Source organism: Oncorhynchus keta, chromosome 30 (genome assembly GCF_023373465.1).
Source record: "Oncorhynchus keta strain PuntledgeMale-10-30-2019 chromosome 30, Oket_V2, whole genome shotgun sequence".
Lineage (NCBI taxonomy): Eukaryota > Metazoa > Chordata > Actinopteri > Salmoniformes > Salmonidae > Oncorhynchus > Oncorhynchus keta.
In genome coordinates, this window is record NC_068450.1 from 41437060 (window position 1) to 41457625 (window position 20566).

Sequence of the window (20566 nt, forward strand, 5' to 3'; positions counted from 1 at the left end):
GTTTTTAGCGAGTGCATTTCACAAGTGGCTCGTTTGTGTCTGCAAACTTTGGTTTCAAATCACAATGTTCTGGCATGTCTGCTTTGTGATTTTTTGGGGGAGAGTTGTGTGTCTGAAGTTGTCTGTCTTTTTTTTTTTTACCCTTAGCGAAGTCGCCAAAAGAGTCCATCACTGAAAACGGACCCTAGTCACTGTTGTTGCCTAGGGTCGGGTTTGCGAGACTATGAGCTCTCCACAAGACACAGGGGAGCGATAGAGGCACATCCCATTCCACATTAGACCCTTGTAGGATAGAAGAGACAAAGTGACTCGGTGAGGCACGTCTCGAGTTCCAACGCTTGCTTTTGTGTGTGCGAGCGTGAGGCACGCAGATAACCCGAAGCTGGTTAAAAACACATTTGAAAGGCAACCGCTAGTCCCGCTCCACTTCTCGTATATCTGAACGGATCGGATGGGTGCAATATGCTTACAAGTCCAGTAAGGTCAGAGTTTCCACCATATTGCTTAAACCTATCAGCTCCTTACAGATCTACTAGAAATGTCTAGAGGCTGCGCTCTAGGGATCTGTGCATACAAAGCAGGTGTGGTTTAGCAGGGCAGGCATGTGTTTCCGATGGGTAACAAAGAACCACTTACTCTGGGTCATCTGATACACTAGCAGCTCTGTGACTGAATCTACGAAAGCAGAGACATGGAGAGAGAGCACAAACACCAATGAACAAACACACAATTACAACACAATGCAATATATACAGACACGAGCCCACAACTACACAATGCAATATATACAGACATGAGAATAGTATAACAAAAAAAAAGTGTGATGGAATATAGGGGGGCGTGTTAAAAACACCTCTAGGCTTAATGTACTTGTGTGGGTTACCGTTGACAACAGTATGAGTTCTTAGAAAACGAGCGTGCATGCTTAATGAGATGCTGGAGGTTTAGTGTTATTTAAAAGTCAGTAATTGCTGTCTTAAATGGCAAAACATTTAAGACAACAAGATCTGCGGATCCAAGTTAATAAAAAGTGTCCATTTGAACACAAGGTGGCGCTCTAGTCAAAAATACAGCCAGCTGAGTACTTGGGAGAAAAACCACTGAATTCACTGCACTAATATAGGCCTCTACAGCATATTGTGTGGCGCAGATGGAAATGATCTCATGGCGCAGTCTAAAACAAAACTATCAATCAAAGCATGCATCTTTTATTAGCCTGCTCATAACCCATCTTCAAAGCTGGGGTTCGTCAACTTTTGCGACCACGATACCCAAATAGGCGGTTTGGGCTAACCAGGTTTGGGATTAAGTTCTAGGGTCAGAGAGAGCTTTTAAAGCTGGATTTCTGATGTTGGGAAGGGTGTGAGTGAAAATGTGGCTTGTGGTCCTATTAAGACTGGCCACAAGAAAGCAGGAGACCCAGTGAAGAGAGGTCTTATGAAGTGGAAAGCAAATATATTGTTTAATGGGCTGTATGTATTTGTCATGTCTGCCATACAGAGAGCGAAAATACATTTTCTACTACTACCAGTGTCGTTTTTGAGGGAGTTGCTTCAAACAGTGTGTTTTGGAAAAGGTCAATGTCAAAGGTCATCATGCAAGGTTATTAAAAGGTCACATCTATGACAGGTCACCGCCATGTCTTGCTCACATGCTCAAAAATAGAAAAACCCGAATGAACAAATCAAATACTAAAAAGAAAGTATTAGCTTCCATGCATCCAAAAGCAACACACTTCATTCAGACTTTAAACTCTTTCCTTAGCCTGCTCGGGTCAAAGCAGCTGAAATTATCTAATTCTGCCACTTGCGAAAGGTCATGCAATTTTCACATATGCCATCCAGAGGTGTGCATCACTGCTCGAGGTCACGGCCGCATGCTTACGAGGCAGGATTTCTAAATGTCTTCTGAAAGATCATGGGTAATGTAGTTCCCAGTATCTGATCTGTGTAGGCTGGGAGAAACCCAATAAGTTATGGCTATTAAGGTGTGATGCTCCTCTCTTAGACAACAGAGAATTTCGTATCGGTCACTCAATCCTAGTCAATGGACGACAGGCTCACATTGGCTGGAGGTCATCGTCAAGCCAAGATGGACGTCTCGCCACCGCCGGTTTGTCGCCCTCGCGACCTTCAACCTCCGACTTGCCCATGCGACCCTGGCAGGCGACCATCAGTGTGGTGGTTAACCTGGCTGCAGGAACAGGCAGGAACTGGCTTGGACCGGTAGTGCTGCTGTGTTTTGGCGAGGTAAGGGCGTGGCGAGCCCACATGTCGTTGTTCCTCCCGGTGTCTGTCGCCAGGGATATAGCCAACCCCACCTTCTTTGGACCTGCCTCCTCCCTGTCCATAAGGGGAGGGGGAGGGAACTTCCTGGTTGTTTCCGGGCTGTCCCCAGCGCTGGGGGGGCTCGTCACGACGATGGAGGTCGTCATGGGGCTGGTTGTCACAGACGACAGGCGGTATAGTTCCTCGGAGCATGAGCGGGCGGGGGTACTGCTGAGAGAGTGGTTTGGTTAGCATTGACCAAGGTTGTAATTAAGGAAGGCCATTTGACATGATTTCACTATTCAAATAATATCATTACATTTTTGGGGATATCTGGATATTCAAAGTTATTTTAAAACAGCAGAATGTTGCTTTTCTCCTTAGTTTTTGGTTAAAAAGAACAGTGAAAGAGAAATCTGATTTTCGCCATGATAGAACTGATTCTGTTACAAAAAGGTTTTCTGTTGAGTGTTTTTGCATTGATCTGTGTCAGGTTTTGTGGAAACTCTGTTTGGTGCGTGTCTGTAATTGATATCTGAAGTGGGGAAAATAGCATACCGATGTCAGGGCAGACCAGAGCTCTAAATGCGCAGCTGTAGCTCAACACAGTACATTCAAAGTTTGTTTAATCAAATTAAGTATTGCAAATGTCATTGTATATGAGGTAACAATGTCACAAGGATTGTGTAATTTAATTTATGTCAAAACAGGCCTAGCATTTATTTCTCTCCAAATGAACACGCACTCAAGTAATCAAAGATATTGCTTAGATATCCGGATATTCGATTAACCGTGCCTATCCCTGGTCATAATATAAAGACCTTGGCTTTGTCTCGGAACTCACCCCAATGGGCACAGATGTCAGTTCAACATCTAGTTTTGATTTACATTTGGTTGAGTTGCCAACATAAGTTGCCAACCTCGATTCAACGTGAAATCAACAAAAAATGGCACCATGTCATTGGATTTAGGTTCAAAGTTGGGTGAAAATGACGTGGAAGCAATGTTGATTCAAACAGTTTTCGCCCAGTGAGACATTAGATGTGGAACATAGGTTTGTGAACGAAAGCAGAAAAAAACAGTATTGACTCACAAAGAAAGTATTGGCTATATCTAAGCTGCTCTGGCAAACCCCAAATATACATTCTAAGGACCACATGAGTGATTACTCACGAAACCTATGCCAAAAACACCATGATTTGGGGGATTTTCACAAAATGTAAAAAATAAAAATTAGGGAGTGGTTCAGCTTTAATATTTCAAGTAGATTGTGGGTTCTATTAATGTAAATGTCTGCAGAATTTCCAATCCACCATATATATATATATATATTATTTTTTTCTCTCCAAGTAGTATATATATTTGTAATATACACTGCTCAAAAAAATAAAGTGAACACTAAAATAACACATCCTAGATCTGAATGAATGAAATATTCTTATTAAATACTTATTAAATACTTTCTTTACATAGTTGAATGTGCTGACAACAAAATCACACACAAATTATCAATGGAAATCAAATGTATCAACCCATGGAGGGCTGAATTTGGAGTCACACTCAAAATTAAAGTAGAAAACCACACTACAGGCTGATCCAACTTTGATGTAATGTCCTTCAAACAAGTCAAAACGAGGCTCAGTAGTGTGTGTGGCCTCCACGTGCCTGTATGACCTGCCTACAACACCTGGGCATGCTCCTGATGAGGTGGCGGATGGTCTCCTGAGGGATCTCCTCCCAGACCTGGACAAAAGCATCCGCCAACTCCTGGACAGTCTGTGGTGCAATGTGGCGTTGGTGGATGGAGCGAGACATGATGTCCCAGATGTGCTCAATTGGATTCAGGTCTGGGGAACGGGCGGGCCAGTCCATAGCATCAATGCCTTCCTCTTGCAGGAACTGCTGACACACTCCAGCCGCATTGTCTTGCATTAGGAGGAACCCAGGGCCAACCGCACCAGCATATGGTCTCACAAGGGGTCTGAGGATCTCATCTCGGTACCTAATGGAAGTCAGGCTACCTCTGGCGAGCACATGGAGGGCTGTGCGGCCCCCCAAAGAAATGCCACCCCACACAATGACTGACCCACCGCCAAACCGGTCATGCTGGAGAATGTTGCAGGCAGCAGAACGTTCTCCACGGCGTCTCCAGACTCTGTCATGTCTGTCACATGTGCTCAGTGTGAACCTGCTTTCATCTGTGAAAAGCACAGGGCGCCAGTGGCGAATTTGCCAATCTTGGTGTTCTCTGGCAAATGCCAAACGTCCTGCACGGTGTTGGGCTGTAAGCACAACCCCCACCTGTGGACATCGGGCCCTCATTACCACCCTCATGGAGTCTGTTTCTGACTGTTTGAGCAGACACATGCACATTTATGGCCTGCTGGAGGTCATTTTGCAGGGCTCTGGCAGTGCTCCTCCTACTCCTCCTTGCACAAAGGTCCTGTTGCTGGGTTGTTGCCCTCCTACGGCCTCCTCCACGTCTCCTGGTAGCGCCTCCATCCATTACATTGTGTTGTTTAAGTGTTCCCTTTATTTTTTTGAGCAGTGTATATATATATTCCTTCATTACTTTCCCTAAACCTACCACCACCCCTGTAATTGTAGTAAACTAATGGACACCAACCCTTAGGCTTCTACATCCAGCTTATACATACTATATACATTTTACGGACACAGCATACTTTACATTAGTCATCTTTTGTTTGTTTCTACTCCCATCCTTCAGATATCTTCAACCTCTCTCTTCTATCTCTATACACCATCCAGTTTTGAGTTCTATTTGCCATATACAGTGGCAAGAAAAAACATGTGAACCCTTTGGAATTATCTGGATTTCTGCATAAATTGGTCATAAAATTAGATCTGATCTTCATCTAAGTCACAACAATAGACAAACAATAGTATTCCCCCCCTTCTTTGTCACATCACATCTGATTGGCTCAAACACATTAAGAAGGAAATAAATTCCACAAATGAACTTTTGACAAGGCACACCTGTTAATTAAAATGCATTCCAGGTGACTACATCATGAAGCTGGTTGAGAGAATGCCAAGAGTGTGCAAAACTGTGACCAAAGCAAAGGGTGGCTATTTGAAGAATCTCAAATCTAAAATATACACTTTTTTTGGTTACTACATAATTCCATGTGCGTTATTTCATAGTTTTGATGTCTTCACTATTATTCTACAATAGTAAAAATAAAGAAAAACCCTTGAATGAGTAGGTGTTCTAAAACCTTTGACCAGTTTGTGTATGTCAATAGATCTGCCAGAAACACATAGGAAGACTCGTCCAAAATAAAGAAGACCACAAACATCGCAAACAGCAGACTCCTGGCAAACATCGAAACCACGAACGTCTGGGCTTGGTTTTCACATGGAACGAGAGGGCAGCTGTGTGTCCAACACCAACAAAAGCAGTGCACCACAGCAACGCTTATGTTTGGAAAGCTCCTCGGACATCCCCAGAATAACTATTTTTGTGTGTTCTAAATGGCACCATGCTCCCTATATAGTGCACTACTTTTGACCAGAGCCTCCTACTGCCCTATATCAGAAATAGGATGCCATTTAAGACACAAGACTTGGAACATGCCCTATACACAAGTCATATTTCCACTTTAGAGTGTCGTTAGTCAGACAAAATAGTGACAAGCCAGGTTTTCAGATATCAGTGAGGCCAGAGAGAGCAGACATATCCATAGAGTGGATCCAAATTCAACTCACAAATGGGCCCAAATGAGCATCAGTCATGTCTCTGTCAAAAAATAACAAGCAAAGTTAAACTCTTACGAAACAGTTTACTGAATCCCCCAGAGTTTGTGTAAATAGTTGTCTGCAAAATACCTTAAGTGTCTGCAAGGGCATGTTTAAAGGTGTCCTCACCAAAACAGTGTAAGCTTTAAAATGTTCTAAGATTGGGGCAAAGGTTTCATTAAGTTGGGGTCATTGGAACCGTGGCTTGATGAGCCAATAGCATCTTTACGGGAAAGTCTTTTGTCTGGGGATTTTTCGGTTGAGGGGGTTATTAAATGGAAACACTTTTGCCTGGGGGTTGTTGGGTTGGGACAAGGGGTAGGATTTAGGCTTCAGGGGTTAGGGCATACTGTGATTGGCACCTTTGCTCAGCAGTCCCAGTCAGGTGTATAGCCGTCTCCCCGTGGGTGAGTGTGGGGGTCTGTGAGTGTTGAGGGGGGTTGTAGGGGTGACGTTCATATTCCTCCTCCCTCTCCGTCCACTCCTGCCTCCAAGTGCATGCCGGAGACAGCTTCCCTTCCTCCTCTTTCCTCCCCTCCATTTCTTCCTCCTTCTCTTCTTCCTCGTTCCTGTGTTCTTCTTCTGACTGATTCTGTGGTTTGGGAAGGGGTTGGGCTTGAAGCTTGGGGGATGGGGACTCTATAGCGGCTACAACTGGAGGTACTTCTAGGGTTGGGAGTTCAGTCGGACTGTTATACACACGCACGCACACACGCACGCACGCACGCACGCACACAAGGGGCAATCCCAACAACACCAACATGCAACCACGACACAGGTGGTACGACACAACACAGCACAAACCAAAGCCACAACACATACGTGAAACACACAGCCGTTACCACAAAAGCCAGCCACAGAGTGTGGTCATGTGGACAACGACAATGGGAGTAGTAAATAGAAACCCCAACACACCAATGGAAACATGCCCGGTGGGAAAGGGGGAAAAAGGAGGAGGAGCAAAGAAAGAAGAAAACAAAAACAAACATCACATGTGATAATGACACAATCTCAAATAATTTGAACAGTCACTGAAAAAGAGAACCCCAGCTGAACGAAGGATAATGTACCGGTCGGTATTGGTCAGTCAGGGACCCGGTGACCTCAGTAAGAAGCTCAGGCCAATCTCATGATGTCATGCAAGCGCAAGCACAAATACACACTCGCACAAGAATACACTGACATATGGACACATATAGTAGTCATGGACGTACTCAGATAGGTATGGTGTGACCTTACACACCCACATGCAGGTTTAGACTTATGTGCACCGACACACACACACACACACACACACACACACACACACACACACACACACACACACACACACACACACACACACACACACACACACACACACACACACACACACACACACACACACACACACACACACACACACACACACACACACACTTGTGCCTTATTCACTTCCAATGACAGGTTTAACTCTTTCCAATTTCAACCTTGCACATGAAGACACACACACACACACACACGTAGAGGAAAGATGATTTCTGCTGAATGCTTCCGGGCTCGAAGAAGGTCATCCCTCCTCCTTATTGAGAAGCCTGTATCATCGGTGTGAGAGTGGTGTGTAGGTGTTATTGCAAAAGTCAGGTTTAACCTAATGAGATTAATATCAAACCAAGCCATGTCAACAAGGTCAGATACAGGAGCAAAGGCCCAATTTAGTAGGTGATGTCTAGAGTAAATAAATACACACACACATGCACACGCACACACATACACACACTCGTACGTACAATACCAGTCAAAAGTTTGGACACAACTACTCAATCAAGGGTTTTTATTTTTTATTTTTTACTATTTTTTACATTGTAGAATAATAGTGAAGACATAAAAACTATGAAATAACACATATGGAATCATGGAGTAACCAAAAAAGTGGTAAACAAATCCAAATATATTTTATATTTCAGATTCTTCAAAGTAGCCACCCGTTGCCTTGATGACAGCTTTGTACACTCTTGGCATTCTCTCAACCAGCTTCACCTGCAATGCTTTTCCAACAGTGCTGAAGGAGCTGAGAACTTCGTGCTGAGCACTTGTTGGCTGCTTTTCCTTCACTCTGCAGTCCAACTCATGCCAAACCATCTCAATTGGGTTGAGGTCAGATGATTGTGGAGGCCAGGTCATCTGATGCAGCACTCCATCACTCTCCTTCTTGGTCAAATAGCCCTTACACAGCCTGGAGGTGTGTTGGGTCACTGTCCTTAAAAAACAAATGATAGTCCCACTAAGCACAAACCAGATGGCGTATCGCTGCAGAATGCTGTGGTAGCCATGCTGGTTAAGTGTGCCTTGAATTCTAAATAAATTACTGGCAGTGTCACCGGCAAAGCACCCCCCTGCCATCACACCTCCTCCATGCTTCAGGGTGGGAACCACACATGCAGAGATCATCCGTTCACCTACTCTGCGTCTCAAAGTCAAGGCGGTTGGAACCCAAAATCTCAAATTTGGACTCAGTCTAAAGGACAGATATTCACCGGTTTAATGTCCATTGCTCGTGTTTCTTGGCCCATGCAAGTATCTTCTTATTATTGGTGTCCTTTAGTGGTGGATCTTTGCAGCAATTCAACCACGAAGGCCTGTTCTCCTCTGAACGGTTGATGTTGAGATGTGTCTGTTACTTGAACTCTGTGGAGCATTTATTTTGGCTGCAATTTCTGAGGCTGGTAACTCTAATGAACGTATTCTCTGCAGCAGAGGTAACTCAGGGTCTTCCATTCCTGTGGCGGTCCTCATGAGAGACAGTTTCATCATAGCCCTTGATGGTTTTTGCAACTGCACTTGAAGAAACTTTAAAAGTTCTTGAAATGTTTTGGATTGATTGACCTTCATTTCTTAAAGTAATGAGGGGCTGTCGTTTCTCTTTGCTTATTTGTTCTGTTCTTGCCATAATATGGACTTGGTATTTTACCAAATAGGGTTCTTCTGTACACTACCCGTACCTTGTCACAACACAACTAATTGGCTCAAACGCATGAAGAAGGAAATAAATTCTACAAATGAACTTTTAACAAGGCACACCTGTTAATTGAAAGGCATTCCAGGTGACTACCTCATCAAGCTGATTGAGAGAATGCCAAGAGTGTGCAAAGCTGTCCTCAAGGCAAAAGGGTGTCTATTTTGAAGAATCTCAAATATAAAATATATTTAGATTTGTTTAACATTTTTTTGGTTACTACATACTACATGACCCTACAATGTCGAAAATAGTACAAATAAATAAAACCCTTTGAAAGAGTAGGTGTGTCCAAATATTTGACTGTACAAGTGTGTGTGCACAATGCAAGCTTATGCACATATGTGCTCGCACACACACACAAGCACGCACACAAACGTATGCATACACACACACATATTTTTTTGCCATCTACTGAAATATTACAAGATGAGCGGAACAAGTCAGATGTTTGTTTCATGAAAACCTCAATACTCTGTCAACCGAGTCATATAGTAGCAAAAATCGGTCACACATTTTAGTAGTCACCTATTTGTGTCTGAATAGCAAATGCCTCGCCAGTTGCTGGCTTTTCTCTCAGTGCTTCAGTCTCGGCCAATCCAAACACACATCTGGTCTCCATCAGCCCATCCCTTCATGCCACCACTATACACTTTCTATTTTATTTTTCCTTTTCTTAAACATGCGTGTTCCACATCAGACAGGACATTCCCAGTCTCCCTTGTGCAATGGGGGAATTACAATATGAAGGAAAATTGGCTGGAGGTAGCTGTTTTTAAAGTGCTGTGTCAGGGCTGGTGGAAGAAACAACATATCGGTGATACGTATAAAAGCTAGACACTTCTAGAAAAGAAAGAATAAGCGAGTTTGCTTTGTCTCGATGGTACCAAAGAAAGTGCTGTTAGCGTGAACATTTTGGGCTAACGTTTGGATTGATTGAAAACAGTTAGCACTTTAGTGAACAATACTTTCTCAATATACTGTATGACAAATATTTACAACCAGCATATGTATAGTGATGACCTTCGACTGCTATTGAAATAACCCCTCACACTATCTATTGGCTTGGGCATGTCTATATTGTTCTGTCAAAGTGTAGCAGGTGTTTCCCACGGAGGAAAGAGGGCCAGCAACACATTTAACAAATTACACCATGGCTATGATACAATATCCATACTAGCATTCCACTTCGAATCCAATACATTGCTTGGGACAGAGCCTACTACTCCCACAACATTCAATCTATCACTTCTACCACTACTACAACTGCATCACCAATGCTCACCTGAAGGGTCTATTGCTTCCTATGGGCGAGGTGGCGGTACTCCAGCTCTTGCGGTCGCCCCCGCCCCCGCCTCGGCCACCGTCCTCCTCCCGACCCTCACGGTCGCCCCTCTTCCGGCGCAGCGGTGTGGGCATGTAGCCACTGGCATTGCTTTTGTTGGGCAGGTACTGGTTGAAGGGCACCATCACTCTGGGCTCGCTCACCGAGGTCCGCCGTGCCAGCATGTCATCCTTGCGCACGTCCGGCAGCTTCCTGCCCCCGTGGGGTCCGACGTCGGACTCTGAGTCGCTGCCGCGGCCTGGTGGGTGCAAGAGAGGGAGAGACTTTGACTTTTGATCCGTCTTCATTGAGACCTTCTCATTTGCTTAAAACCATGCTTGCTCTTATCCATCTCACCTAAACCTGTCAACTTAATAAGCGAACTGTTGTTTAGAGAGCATGCACACATTTGCCATTTATCGCAACAGTTTGTGTGACAAACTGCATTGAATTTGTTTTTTTAATCAGTACATGATAACTTTAGCGCAAAAGTGTTTATGTGCACCACGTCATCACGTAGTGTACATAAAGTCAGTTTCGATGGAAGCAAGAATTAACATGAATTAAGTTTTCTAATAATCTGTCTCAAATTGGATGGAAACCTAGCTAGTGTTTCACAATCGGGCCACTTTCATTGGTTTTCATTTCAATTATGCTATCCAATCACTGACCTCTGAAATTGGACAGATGTTACTGAAAGTAGTCCACAGGTAAGCTAGAAACATCCTAATGGTTATATATCCTCACTAAAATGGACAATTGAACAGCAAGACATCTTCTAGATTGTCCCTTTAAGAGCTCTGAGTCTGAAATAGCCATAGACTGTATAACAGGAAATAAACCACAAGAATCAGAATGAAAGAACATTCAGGAGTCCCCCAGGACATGGCCTAGATGATAATGTGACTTGCCGGTCTAGCAGTGAAGTAACGTTTTAACCACCTATGCACCTTACCGGGTTTTCTCAAACAAAATGTACAGTAAACCTTTTATGGGCTAAGGCAGATACTTTAGCATTGCTCTTGCAACCATAAATCAACCGAAAATTGTTGGAATACCAGTATTTGAAGGGCATTAGACAGCACATACAATATCAATCATCTTTAAGAGTTTACTCTTTCGCAAACTCAAAGGCACTTAATTGCACCGCACGGTTGAAAAGAATGCATTTGATGAAAATGTTTGCCACAATATCAGCTTTTTCTGTCTGCAGTAACACCTGGTCATGCTGAAGCGCATCCCTCAAGGTCTCCCCCCTGCTCCACCACGTAGATTCCTCCCCAAGATGTTCACCACATGTGTTCCTAGTATCCCACCCTTCCCTACCACGTACACTCTGTGAGATAGGTTAGGTCAAGCACACAATCTCCTCTGTTTGTCACATTCACTGTTGCTGAGACTGAATCTTCTAGAGTCAACCAGTTCACTGAGTACTTTTTATTCTAAGAGTTTAAGTCTATCTAGAACCTAAAAGGGTTCTTCGGCTGTCCCCATAGGAGAACCCTTTGAAGAACCATTTTTGGTTCCAGAAAGAAGCTTTTTGGGTTCAATGTAGAACTATTTCCACAGAGGGTTCTACATGGAACCCAAAAGGGTTCTACCTGGAAACAAAAAGGGTTATCCTATAGGGAAAACCAAATAACCCTTTTGGAACCCTTTTTTCTAAGTGTGTAGAGATTTCTGCTTCCCAAATGGCACTCTATTCCCCATACATAGTGCACTATTTTTGACGAGAGCCTTATGGATCCTGGTCAAAAGTAATGTGCTATTGGGTGCCATTTGTGATGCAAAGATTGACTTTATGGTAGGATCAAGGCTAGAAAGAGGCATCAAGCTACTTCTGCTTCAAACTGACCATTGATTCTAAAGTAGAGGGGTTTGACCATTCAACTGCTTCAACTGAAGCAGGTGCCACTCATGCATGCAGCCCATATTGACTGACATGTGGTCTACTGTTAACAAGCGTGCACCATGGTACCATACACTGTAAAGTAGGGATGCATGATATATTGGTGAACATATCGGAATCGTCCGATATTAGCTAAAAATGCCATCATCGGTATCGGCCCGATGTCTAGTTTAACGCCGATGTGCAAACCGATGTCAAAGCTGACGTGCATACATATATAACGTAGGTACATGACGTAATGACGCCACGTAAAATGTTGCACTACACGTGCAACACAACATTCCTAACCTAGCCCACAATATCTGCTGTGTGGATCGAGCAGTCAACAAGTCGAGCAGTCATTTGAATGAGTAAGAACATTTCAGCAAGACAACTCAAAGGTGAAAACCATTAACGGCAAGATAATGTAATTCATTGCCCCTTGACAATCTGTTGTGAGTGATGTTGGCTTTCGCCGACTGGTCGAGCACCAGTACACACTACCAGGTGCGTTATTCTTCAGATGTTACCCTACTGGAGTTCCACAGTGATAGCGGCACTGCTATTAGCTTCACAACCAACAAACTATGGAATGGTGTTTGGGTCTTTAAGTGTCAAAAAAGATACACGTCAAATCACACGCCAAATAACTGACAGGCCAAATAACACTATTCGACGCGTTAAATATGCTTTTAATTTGACACGTCAAATAACAGTTCTATTATAGAATGTTGTGAGTTCTGAATTTGCACGTGCAAGCTAAGCGCCACCACTGCTATCAGTAGCACAGTCAGTGCTGTACAAACAAGTCTGCAAACAAGCAAACACCGGCCACGAACGATGTGTTTGCAATACTGCGTTGGTAATAAAGCACTATTTGTTCGACCGCAACTTCTGGGGTCGCTAGTTAGCTTTAGCTTGGTACCTAGCTAGCACCAATACAACCAGCCTGAAAACAATGACCAGTAGAAACTGCAGTCATTTTCATTATTCTTAGCAATGATTTAGGAATCCTTGTGAGTAACTATTAGCTAGGTAGCCACTTGTTGCTCGCCTATTGAAATTCAGTTCATGGAAATAAATAGCTAGTCAGCTACTTATTCCTGTTGCCCAAAGCTAACGTTATAAGCAGCCAGCTAGCTTCATCTGGCTCGTGATGCTCGACCAGAACGGGTTATGTGTTGTAAAGCTAGCCACAATAAGGATTAGGCACAATAATGGAATTTGCGGTCTGCCTTCAAAATAAAAGTACCTCGAAAGTGATGCCAAAGGTTACAATTGGCGGAATCATGCCATATTTAGACTATATAATGTCAAACAAGGGTGGAATGTGAAGCAATGTAATAGGGTGTCAGTCTATTCGGTGACACCCACAGAACCTTGTAACCTTAATTAGCTAGGCAAGCCAGTTAAGAACAAATTTTTATTTACAATGACGGCCTACCCCAGCCAAACCCGGATGACGCTTGGGCCAATTGTGCGCTGCCCTATGGGACTCCCAATCATGGCCGGATGTGATACAGCCTGGTTTCAAACCAGGGGCTGCAGTGATGCCACTTACACTGAGATACAGTGCCTTAGACCACTGCGTGCATGTGTGTGTGTTAACTATTTAACTGTACTAGAATGCTTAAAAGGCCGCTAAACATTTTTAATATCGTTATCGTGTTTTTTTGGCAATGAAAATATTGAATATCGGTATTGGCCAAAAATGTCATATCGGGACATCACTACTGTAAAGACCTGTATGAGAAATCTTGGACAATGGGTCAATGCCATACCTGCATCTCAATATTGTAGGTTCCCGTGTTTCTTTATCTTTCTGTATGATACCATGGGGTCACATATGTTAGTACTAAAGCATGTGCTGGTGTGAGTGTGTGTGTATCAGGGTCGTTGTGTGTGCATTTTGGACAAGCAAACTTTTAAGAAATTAACTTTAAAACACGTCGGGCATGCGGAAAAACTCAGGCATTAAAATCCCTTGAACTTACCCGACCTTTCAAAAGTTTGGGGTCACTTAGAGATTCCCTTGTTTTTGAAAGAAAAGCAATTTTTTTTGTCCATTAAAATATCATCAAATTGATCAGAAATACAGTGAAGACATTGTTAAAGTTGTAAATTACTATTGTAGCTTGAAACGGCATATTTTTAATGGAATATCTACATTGGCGTACAGAGGCCCATTATCAGCAACCATCACTCCCGTGTTCCAATACCACGTTGTGTTAGCTAATCCAAGTATATAATTTTAAAAGGCTAATTGATCATTAGAAATGAAAAACGAAGCTAATTCCCTTTAGTTCTCTTCGTTGTTGGTGCATTGGGGGTTCTTGGGGGTGGGGAATGGAATTAATTTTATTTTTAGGGGGCTGTGGGAGGGGTCTCGAATGGTAGAGGGACAGCTATTGGGGTGTGTGTGGGGGGGGGTATATTGTATTTTGCAACACTCATGTTCACATTTTTGGCACAGTGAGAGATCTGTCAATGTGCCCATTGACCCTGGATGCTTCTGTGTGTCACTCTGAATGGGAGTCTGTTGGATAACTGGTAGGATGACTGGTATGATGTCGTTGTTGAGCGGCTTCACTGCAAGTATATTGTATGTTTTGGATATTCAATAAAAAAAAAAATGTTTGAAATAAATAAATAAAGCTTCAGGTGTTCGGATCACAAAGAAGAACATTCGTGAGACGCATAAATTTTTTTAAAAGATACTGGAGAAGTGCTTGACACCTTCTGTCAAGCATGGTGGGGGCAATGTGATGGTCTGGGGGTGCTTTTGGTGGGAGATTTGTACAGGGTAAAAGGGATCTTGAAGAAGGAAGGCTATCACTCCATTTTGCAACGCTCCATTTTGCACCGCTCATGTTGAATACTATTACTGCACACAGAGTGAGTCCATTGCAACATATTATGTGACTTGTTAAGAACATTTTTACTCCTGAACTTATTTAGGCTTGCCATAAGAAAGGGGTTAAATACTAATTGACTCAAGACATTTCAGCTTTTCATATTTTTATTAATTAGATTTTTTCTTGAAAAACTAAGTTCCACTTTGACATGATGGGTTATTATGTAGGCTGGATAACAGTTTTGAGGTGAAGATAAGCCATTTCTCCTCATGTGGTGAAGAGTATTGGACCACATGGTGTAAATTAAATGAGGAATTATGCATATCTTCCACACCTAACAAATCAAATCTTTGCTAACATTAATTGAGGGAACAGAGTTGACGTGTTGAGCTAGACCACCTCAGTGAAAGATAAAACAATTATAAACTGACCATAAAGACAGAGCATACTAACTTCCTTTCCCACCATGCTGTTCAGGAGGCCCAAACGAAGTCATTATTTTAATTATTTTAAAGGGGTAAATTGTAAATTGTTTGCATAAGAGGGACAGATGTAAATGCATCACTAATCAGATAAATATAAAAAAATATCTTCAGAAATGTCTTTGTTAAAGCAACAAAATAACTAGGTGTTTCAAAAAAAAAAATGTTTTTATTGAATATTAAAACATAGAATCTACCTGTAGCGAAGACGCTCAACATTTACATTACATTCAGTCATCTAGCAGACTCCCATCCAGAGCGACCTACAGGAGCAACCAGGGTCAAGCACCCCGCCCAAGGGCACGTCGACTGATCTCCCACCAAGCCAAAACTGGGACCGAAACCAGCAACCTATCGGCCTCCAGGCCAAGCTCCCAACCGCCAGGCCACCGACCATCCAAGATCCCCCGCACAGTTCCCCGGGAGCTGCTCCTCAACCATGAAAGCCTCCCCATGCAACCCCCCCCAACCTCTCCCTCCATTCTGTGTGTATGATATCATGGTTCCACACATGTTAAAGCACTGCTGTGTGTCTGTGAAGTTCCTTGCCACGCGATTACAAATAAAACACATTTCAATGACATCATGCCACGTGATTACAAATAAAACACATTTCAATGACATCATGCCACGTGATTACAAATAAAACACATTTCAATGACATCACATAACCCACTGTACTCAGCTCCATAGTTGTTGACTGTGGATGGAGCGGCTTTAGCAGAAAAGAGAGGGAAGAGAAGAGGGAAGAAAATAATAGGGAAGGGAAGACTAGAATAGGGTTAGAGTACGGTAGCACAAAGATGTATATTTATCCACAATGTGTGCTGATCTACATAACTCGAACAAAAGAGGGCTGTCGATATCAAATTCCTTTTGGAGATTAAATAAAAATCCCTTGTGTCCTCTAATTATTTTTGGGATGGACTAAGTGAACTTACAGAGTGAGTGTGAGAGCTGAATTGGCGGTAGCAGCATAAGAAAGCCCTGGACCATGAAAAACTAGTTTGGTGTAGCTATTTTGTGTAAACAGTGATCATTTGGAGCCTTTCTTCTTGGTGTAATCAAACCTTGTATCATTGGCAGATCTCTGGTCTGCTCAGCTGTTCCCTGATCTAGTGTGTGGGCCTCTTGGAACTGTTCTAGAGTCAGAGTTAGATGAGTCCAGGGCTGGAGATGTTCTGGACATGAGGCACCATGGCATAGTGAAACACATTTTAATGTACAGCTGGCCACACTAAATTAATTTAGCCAAAACCACTCAATGTTAACCTACATAGAAAACCCAGCATCAATCAATGAATGTTTCCCTATAAACCAATAGCAAACAAACACCAACTACTTAACGTTTTATTACAATCCAATAGCAAACCAAACATCGACTTCTCAATGCTTCCCTACAAACTCAATATCAACCACTCAGCCTTTAGCAACAACAATAGCAAACCAAACATCAATCACCCAACTTTCCCTACAAACCAATAGCAAACCAAACAATCAACCTCTCCAGCTCTAATCACTTTCACCCATAGACACAACATTTTCCTCCACACTTCCAGTTCCTTCCAAACAATAACACACCCTGGCCCTAGACAGGAAGCTTGGCCTCGTCCCATCTGTTGCAATTCGTTTTTACAGAATGTCAGCCCAAACATACATTTGTTGACGAACGTCGTAACCTTTTACAAGCCTCGGGTAAAAGTGAAAAGGCTGCTATGGCTGGAATGACATTATAATTGGACATCTGATTCAGCCAAGCTATGATCCAGACTCCGTTTGTGTCTTCGACGCAGCAAGTAAATATTCTTTACAGTTGTTTCCGATATTAGACTTTTCTCACGGCATCATATGTAACACGCGACATTTGCAAACACGGAGGACGCATTGCAATATGGACGCTTGCATCCATTGTCCGGTAATGGAAGGACGAGCACTAGCACCACCCACACCTTGTCCGGTAATGGAAGGACGAGCACTAGCACCGCCCACACCTTGTCCGGTAATGGAAGGACGAGCACTAGCACCACCCACACCTTGTCCGGTAATGGAAGGACGAGCACTAGCACCACCCACACCTTGTCCGGTAATGGAAGGACGAGCACTAGCACCATCCACACCTTGTCCGGTAATGGAAGGACGAGCACTAGCACCACCCACACCTTGTCCGGTAATGGAAGGACGAGCACTAGCACCACCCACACCTAAACACACACACCGTGTAATACAGTATAATACAGTGAAAAACAGATAGTTGTTTGGCCCAGCAATAAGTGCGTCACGAATTGTGAGAAAAGAGAGAAATAGAGCGTAGTGCTGTTCATTGATGATACAGCTCACTGTTCATCACCATAGTCTCCTCCAACCATGGGACCCTGGGACTGAACACCTCCCTCTGCAACTGGATCCTGGACTTTCCAATGGGCCGACCCCAGGTGGTGAGGGTGGGCAACATTACCTATGCCATGCTGACCCACAACACGTGGGCCCCACAGGGGATGTGGGCTTAGTCCCACCCTGCACTCCCTGTTCACCCACGACTGTGTGGCCCACGCGCGACTCTAACACCGTCATCAAGTTTGTTGACAACACGACGATGGTGGGCCTGATCACCGGCGATGATGAGACAGCCAACAGGGAGGAGCGCAGTGACCTGGCAGTGTGGTGCCAGAACAACAACCTCTCCCTCAATGTCAGTAAGACCATGGAGCTGATCATGGACTACAGGAAACAGGCCCCCATCCACATCAACGGGGCTACAGTGGAGCGGGTCGAGAGCTTTTAAGTTCCTCAGTGTTCAAATCACTAAGGACTTAAAAATCAAATCAAATCCTATTGGTCACATACAGTGCCTTGCGAAAGTATTCGGCCCCCTTGAACTTTGCGACCTTTTGCCACATTTCAGGCTTCAAACATAAAGATATAAAACTGTATTTTTTTTGTGAAGAATCAACAACAAGTGGGACACAATCATGACGTGGAACGACATTCATTGGATATTTCAAACCTTTTTAACAAATCAAAAACTGAAAAATTGGGCGTGCAAAATTATTCAGCCCCGTTAAGTTAATACTTTGTAGCGCCACCTTTTGCTGCGATTACAGCTGTAAGTCGCTTGGGGTATGTCTCTATCAGTTTTGCACATCGAGAGACTGACATTTTTTCCCATTCCTCCTTGCAAAACAGCTCGAGCTCAGTGAGGTTGGATGGAGAGCATTTGTGAACAGCAGTTTTCAGTTCTTTCCACAGATTCTCGATTGGATTCAGGTCTGGACTTTGACTTGGCCATTCTAACACCTGGATATGTTTATTTTTGAACCATTCCATTGTAGATTTTGCTTTATGTTTTGGATCATTGTCTTGTTGGAAGACAAATCTCCGTCCCAGTCTCAGGTCTTTTGCAGACTCCATCAGGTTTTCTTCCAGAATGGTCCTGTATTTGGCTCCATCCATCTTCCCATCAATTTTAACCATCTTCCCTGTCCCTGCTGAAGAAAAGCAGGCCCAAACCATGATGCTGCCACCACCATGTTTGACAGTGGGGATGGTGTGTTCAGGGTGTTGCTTTTACGCCAAACATAACGTTTTGCATTGTTGCCAAAAAGTTCAATTTTGGTTTCATCTGACCAGAGCACCTTCTTCCACATGTTTGGTGTGTCCCCCAGGTGGCTTGTGGCAAACTTTAAACAACACTTTTTATGGATATCTTTAAGAAATGGCTTTCCTCTTGCCACTCTTCCATAAAGGCCAGATTTGTGCAATATACGACTGATTGTTGTCCTATGGACAGAGTCTCCCACCTAGATCTCTGCAGTTCATCCAGAGTGATCATGGGCCTCTTGGCTGCATCTCTGATCAGTCTTCTCCTTGTATGAGCTGAAAGTTTAGAGGGACGGCCAGGTCTTGGTAGATTTGCAGTGGTCTGATACTCCTTCCATTTCAATATTATCGCTTGCACAGTGCTCCTTGGGATGTTTAAGGCTTGGGAAATCTTTTTGTATCCAAATCCGGCTTTAAACTTCTTCACAACAGTATCTCGGACCTGTCTGGTGTGTTCCTTGTTCTTCATGATGCTCTCTGCGCTTTAAACGGACCTCTGAGACTATCACAGTGCAGGTGCATTTATACGGAGACTTGATTACACACAGGTGGATTGTATTTATCATCATTGTCATTTAGGTCAACATTGGATCATTCAGAGATCCTCACTGAACTTCTGGAGAGAGTTTGCTGCACTGAAAGTAAAGGGGCTGAATAATTTTGCACGCCCAATTTTTCAGTTTTTGATTTGTTAAAAAAAGTTAGAAATATCCAATAAATGTCGTTCCACTTCATGATTGTGTCCCACTTGTTGTTGATTCTTCACAAAAAAACACAGTTTTATATAAATACAGTTTTATATCTTTATGTTTGAAGCCTGAAATGTGGCAAAAGGTCGCAAAGTTCAAGGGGGGCGAATACTTTCGCAAGGCACTGTACATGTGTTTAGCAGATGTTATTGCGGGTGTAGCGAAATGCTTGCGCTTTTAGTTCCGACAGTGCAGCAATATCTAACAAGTAATATGTAACAATGTCATAATATATACCCAATACACACACATCTAAGTAAAGGAAAGGAATTAAGAATATATAAATATATGGACGAACATTGTCAGAGCATCATAGACTAAAATACAGTAGAATAGTATAGAATACAGTATATACAAGTGAGATTAGTAATGCAAGATATGTAAACATTATTAAAGTGACATTATTAAAGTGACTAGTGTTCCATTTATTAAAGTGGCCAATGATTTCTAGTCTGTGTATATAGGCAGCAGCCTCTCTGTGCTAGTGATGGCTATTTAACAGTCTAATGGCCTTGAGATAGAAGCTGTTTTTCAGTTTCTCGGTCCCAGGTTTGATGCACCTTCTGGATGATAGCGGGGTGAACAGGCAGTGGCTCGGGTGGTTGTTGTCCTTGATTACCTTTTTGGCCTTTGTGACATCAGGTGCAAAC

General features: G+C 43.1%; 1 protein-coding gene across 13 annotated transcripts in view; it reads right to left on the minus strand.

The window, feature by feature from the left end:
* The window catches only part of LOC118363609 (LIM and calponin homology domains-containing protein 1-like), a 160025-nt gene that overhangs the window by 24113 nt on the left and 115346 nt on the right, over positions 1-20566 (minus strand). For 8 of the 13 annotated variants that reach the window (XM_052488443.1, XM_052488439.1, XM_052488437.1 and 5 more), the window contains 4 exons: positions 10307-10604; positions 6389-6715; positions 2064-2498; positions 637-675 (listed from right to left, as the gene is read on the minus strand). In XM_052488443.1, the coding sequence (XP_052344403.1) occupies positions 637-675; positions 2064-2498; positions 6389-6715; positions 10307-10604 (1099 nt within the window). The remainder of the gene's footprint in view (positions 1-636; positions 676-2063; positions 2499-6388; positions 6716-10306; positions 10605-20566) is intronic. The other 5 variants (XM_052488438.1, XM_052488445.1, XM_052488444.1 and 2 more) reach the window with 5 other exon arrangements.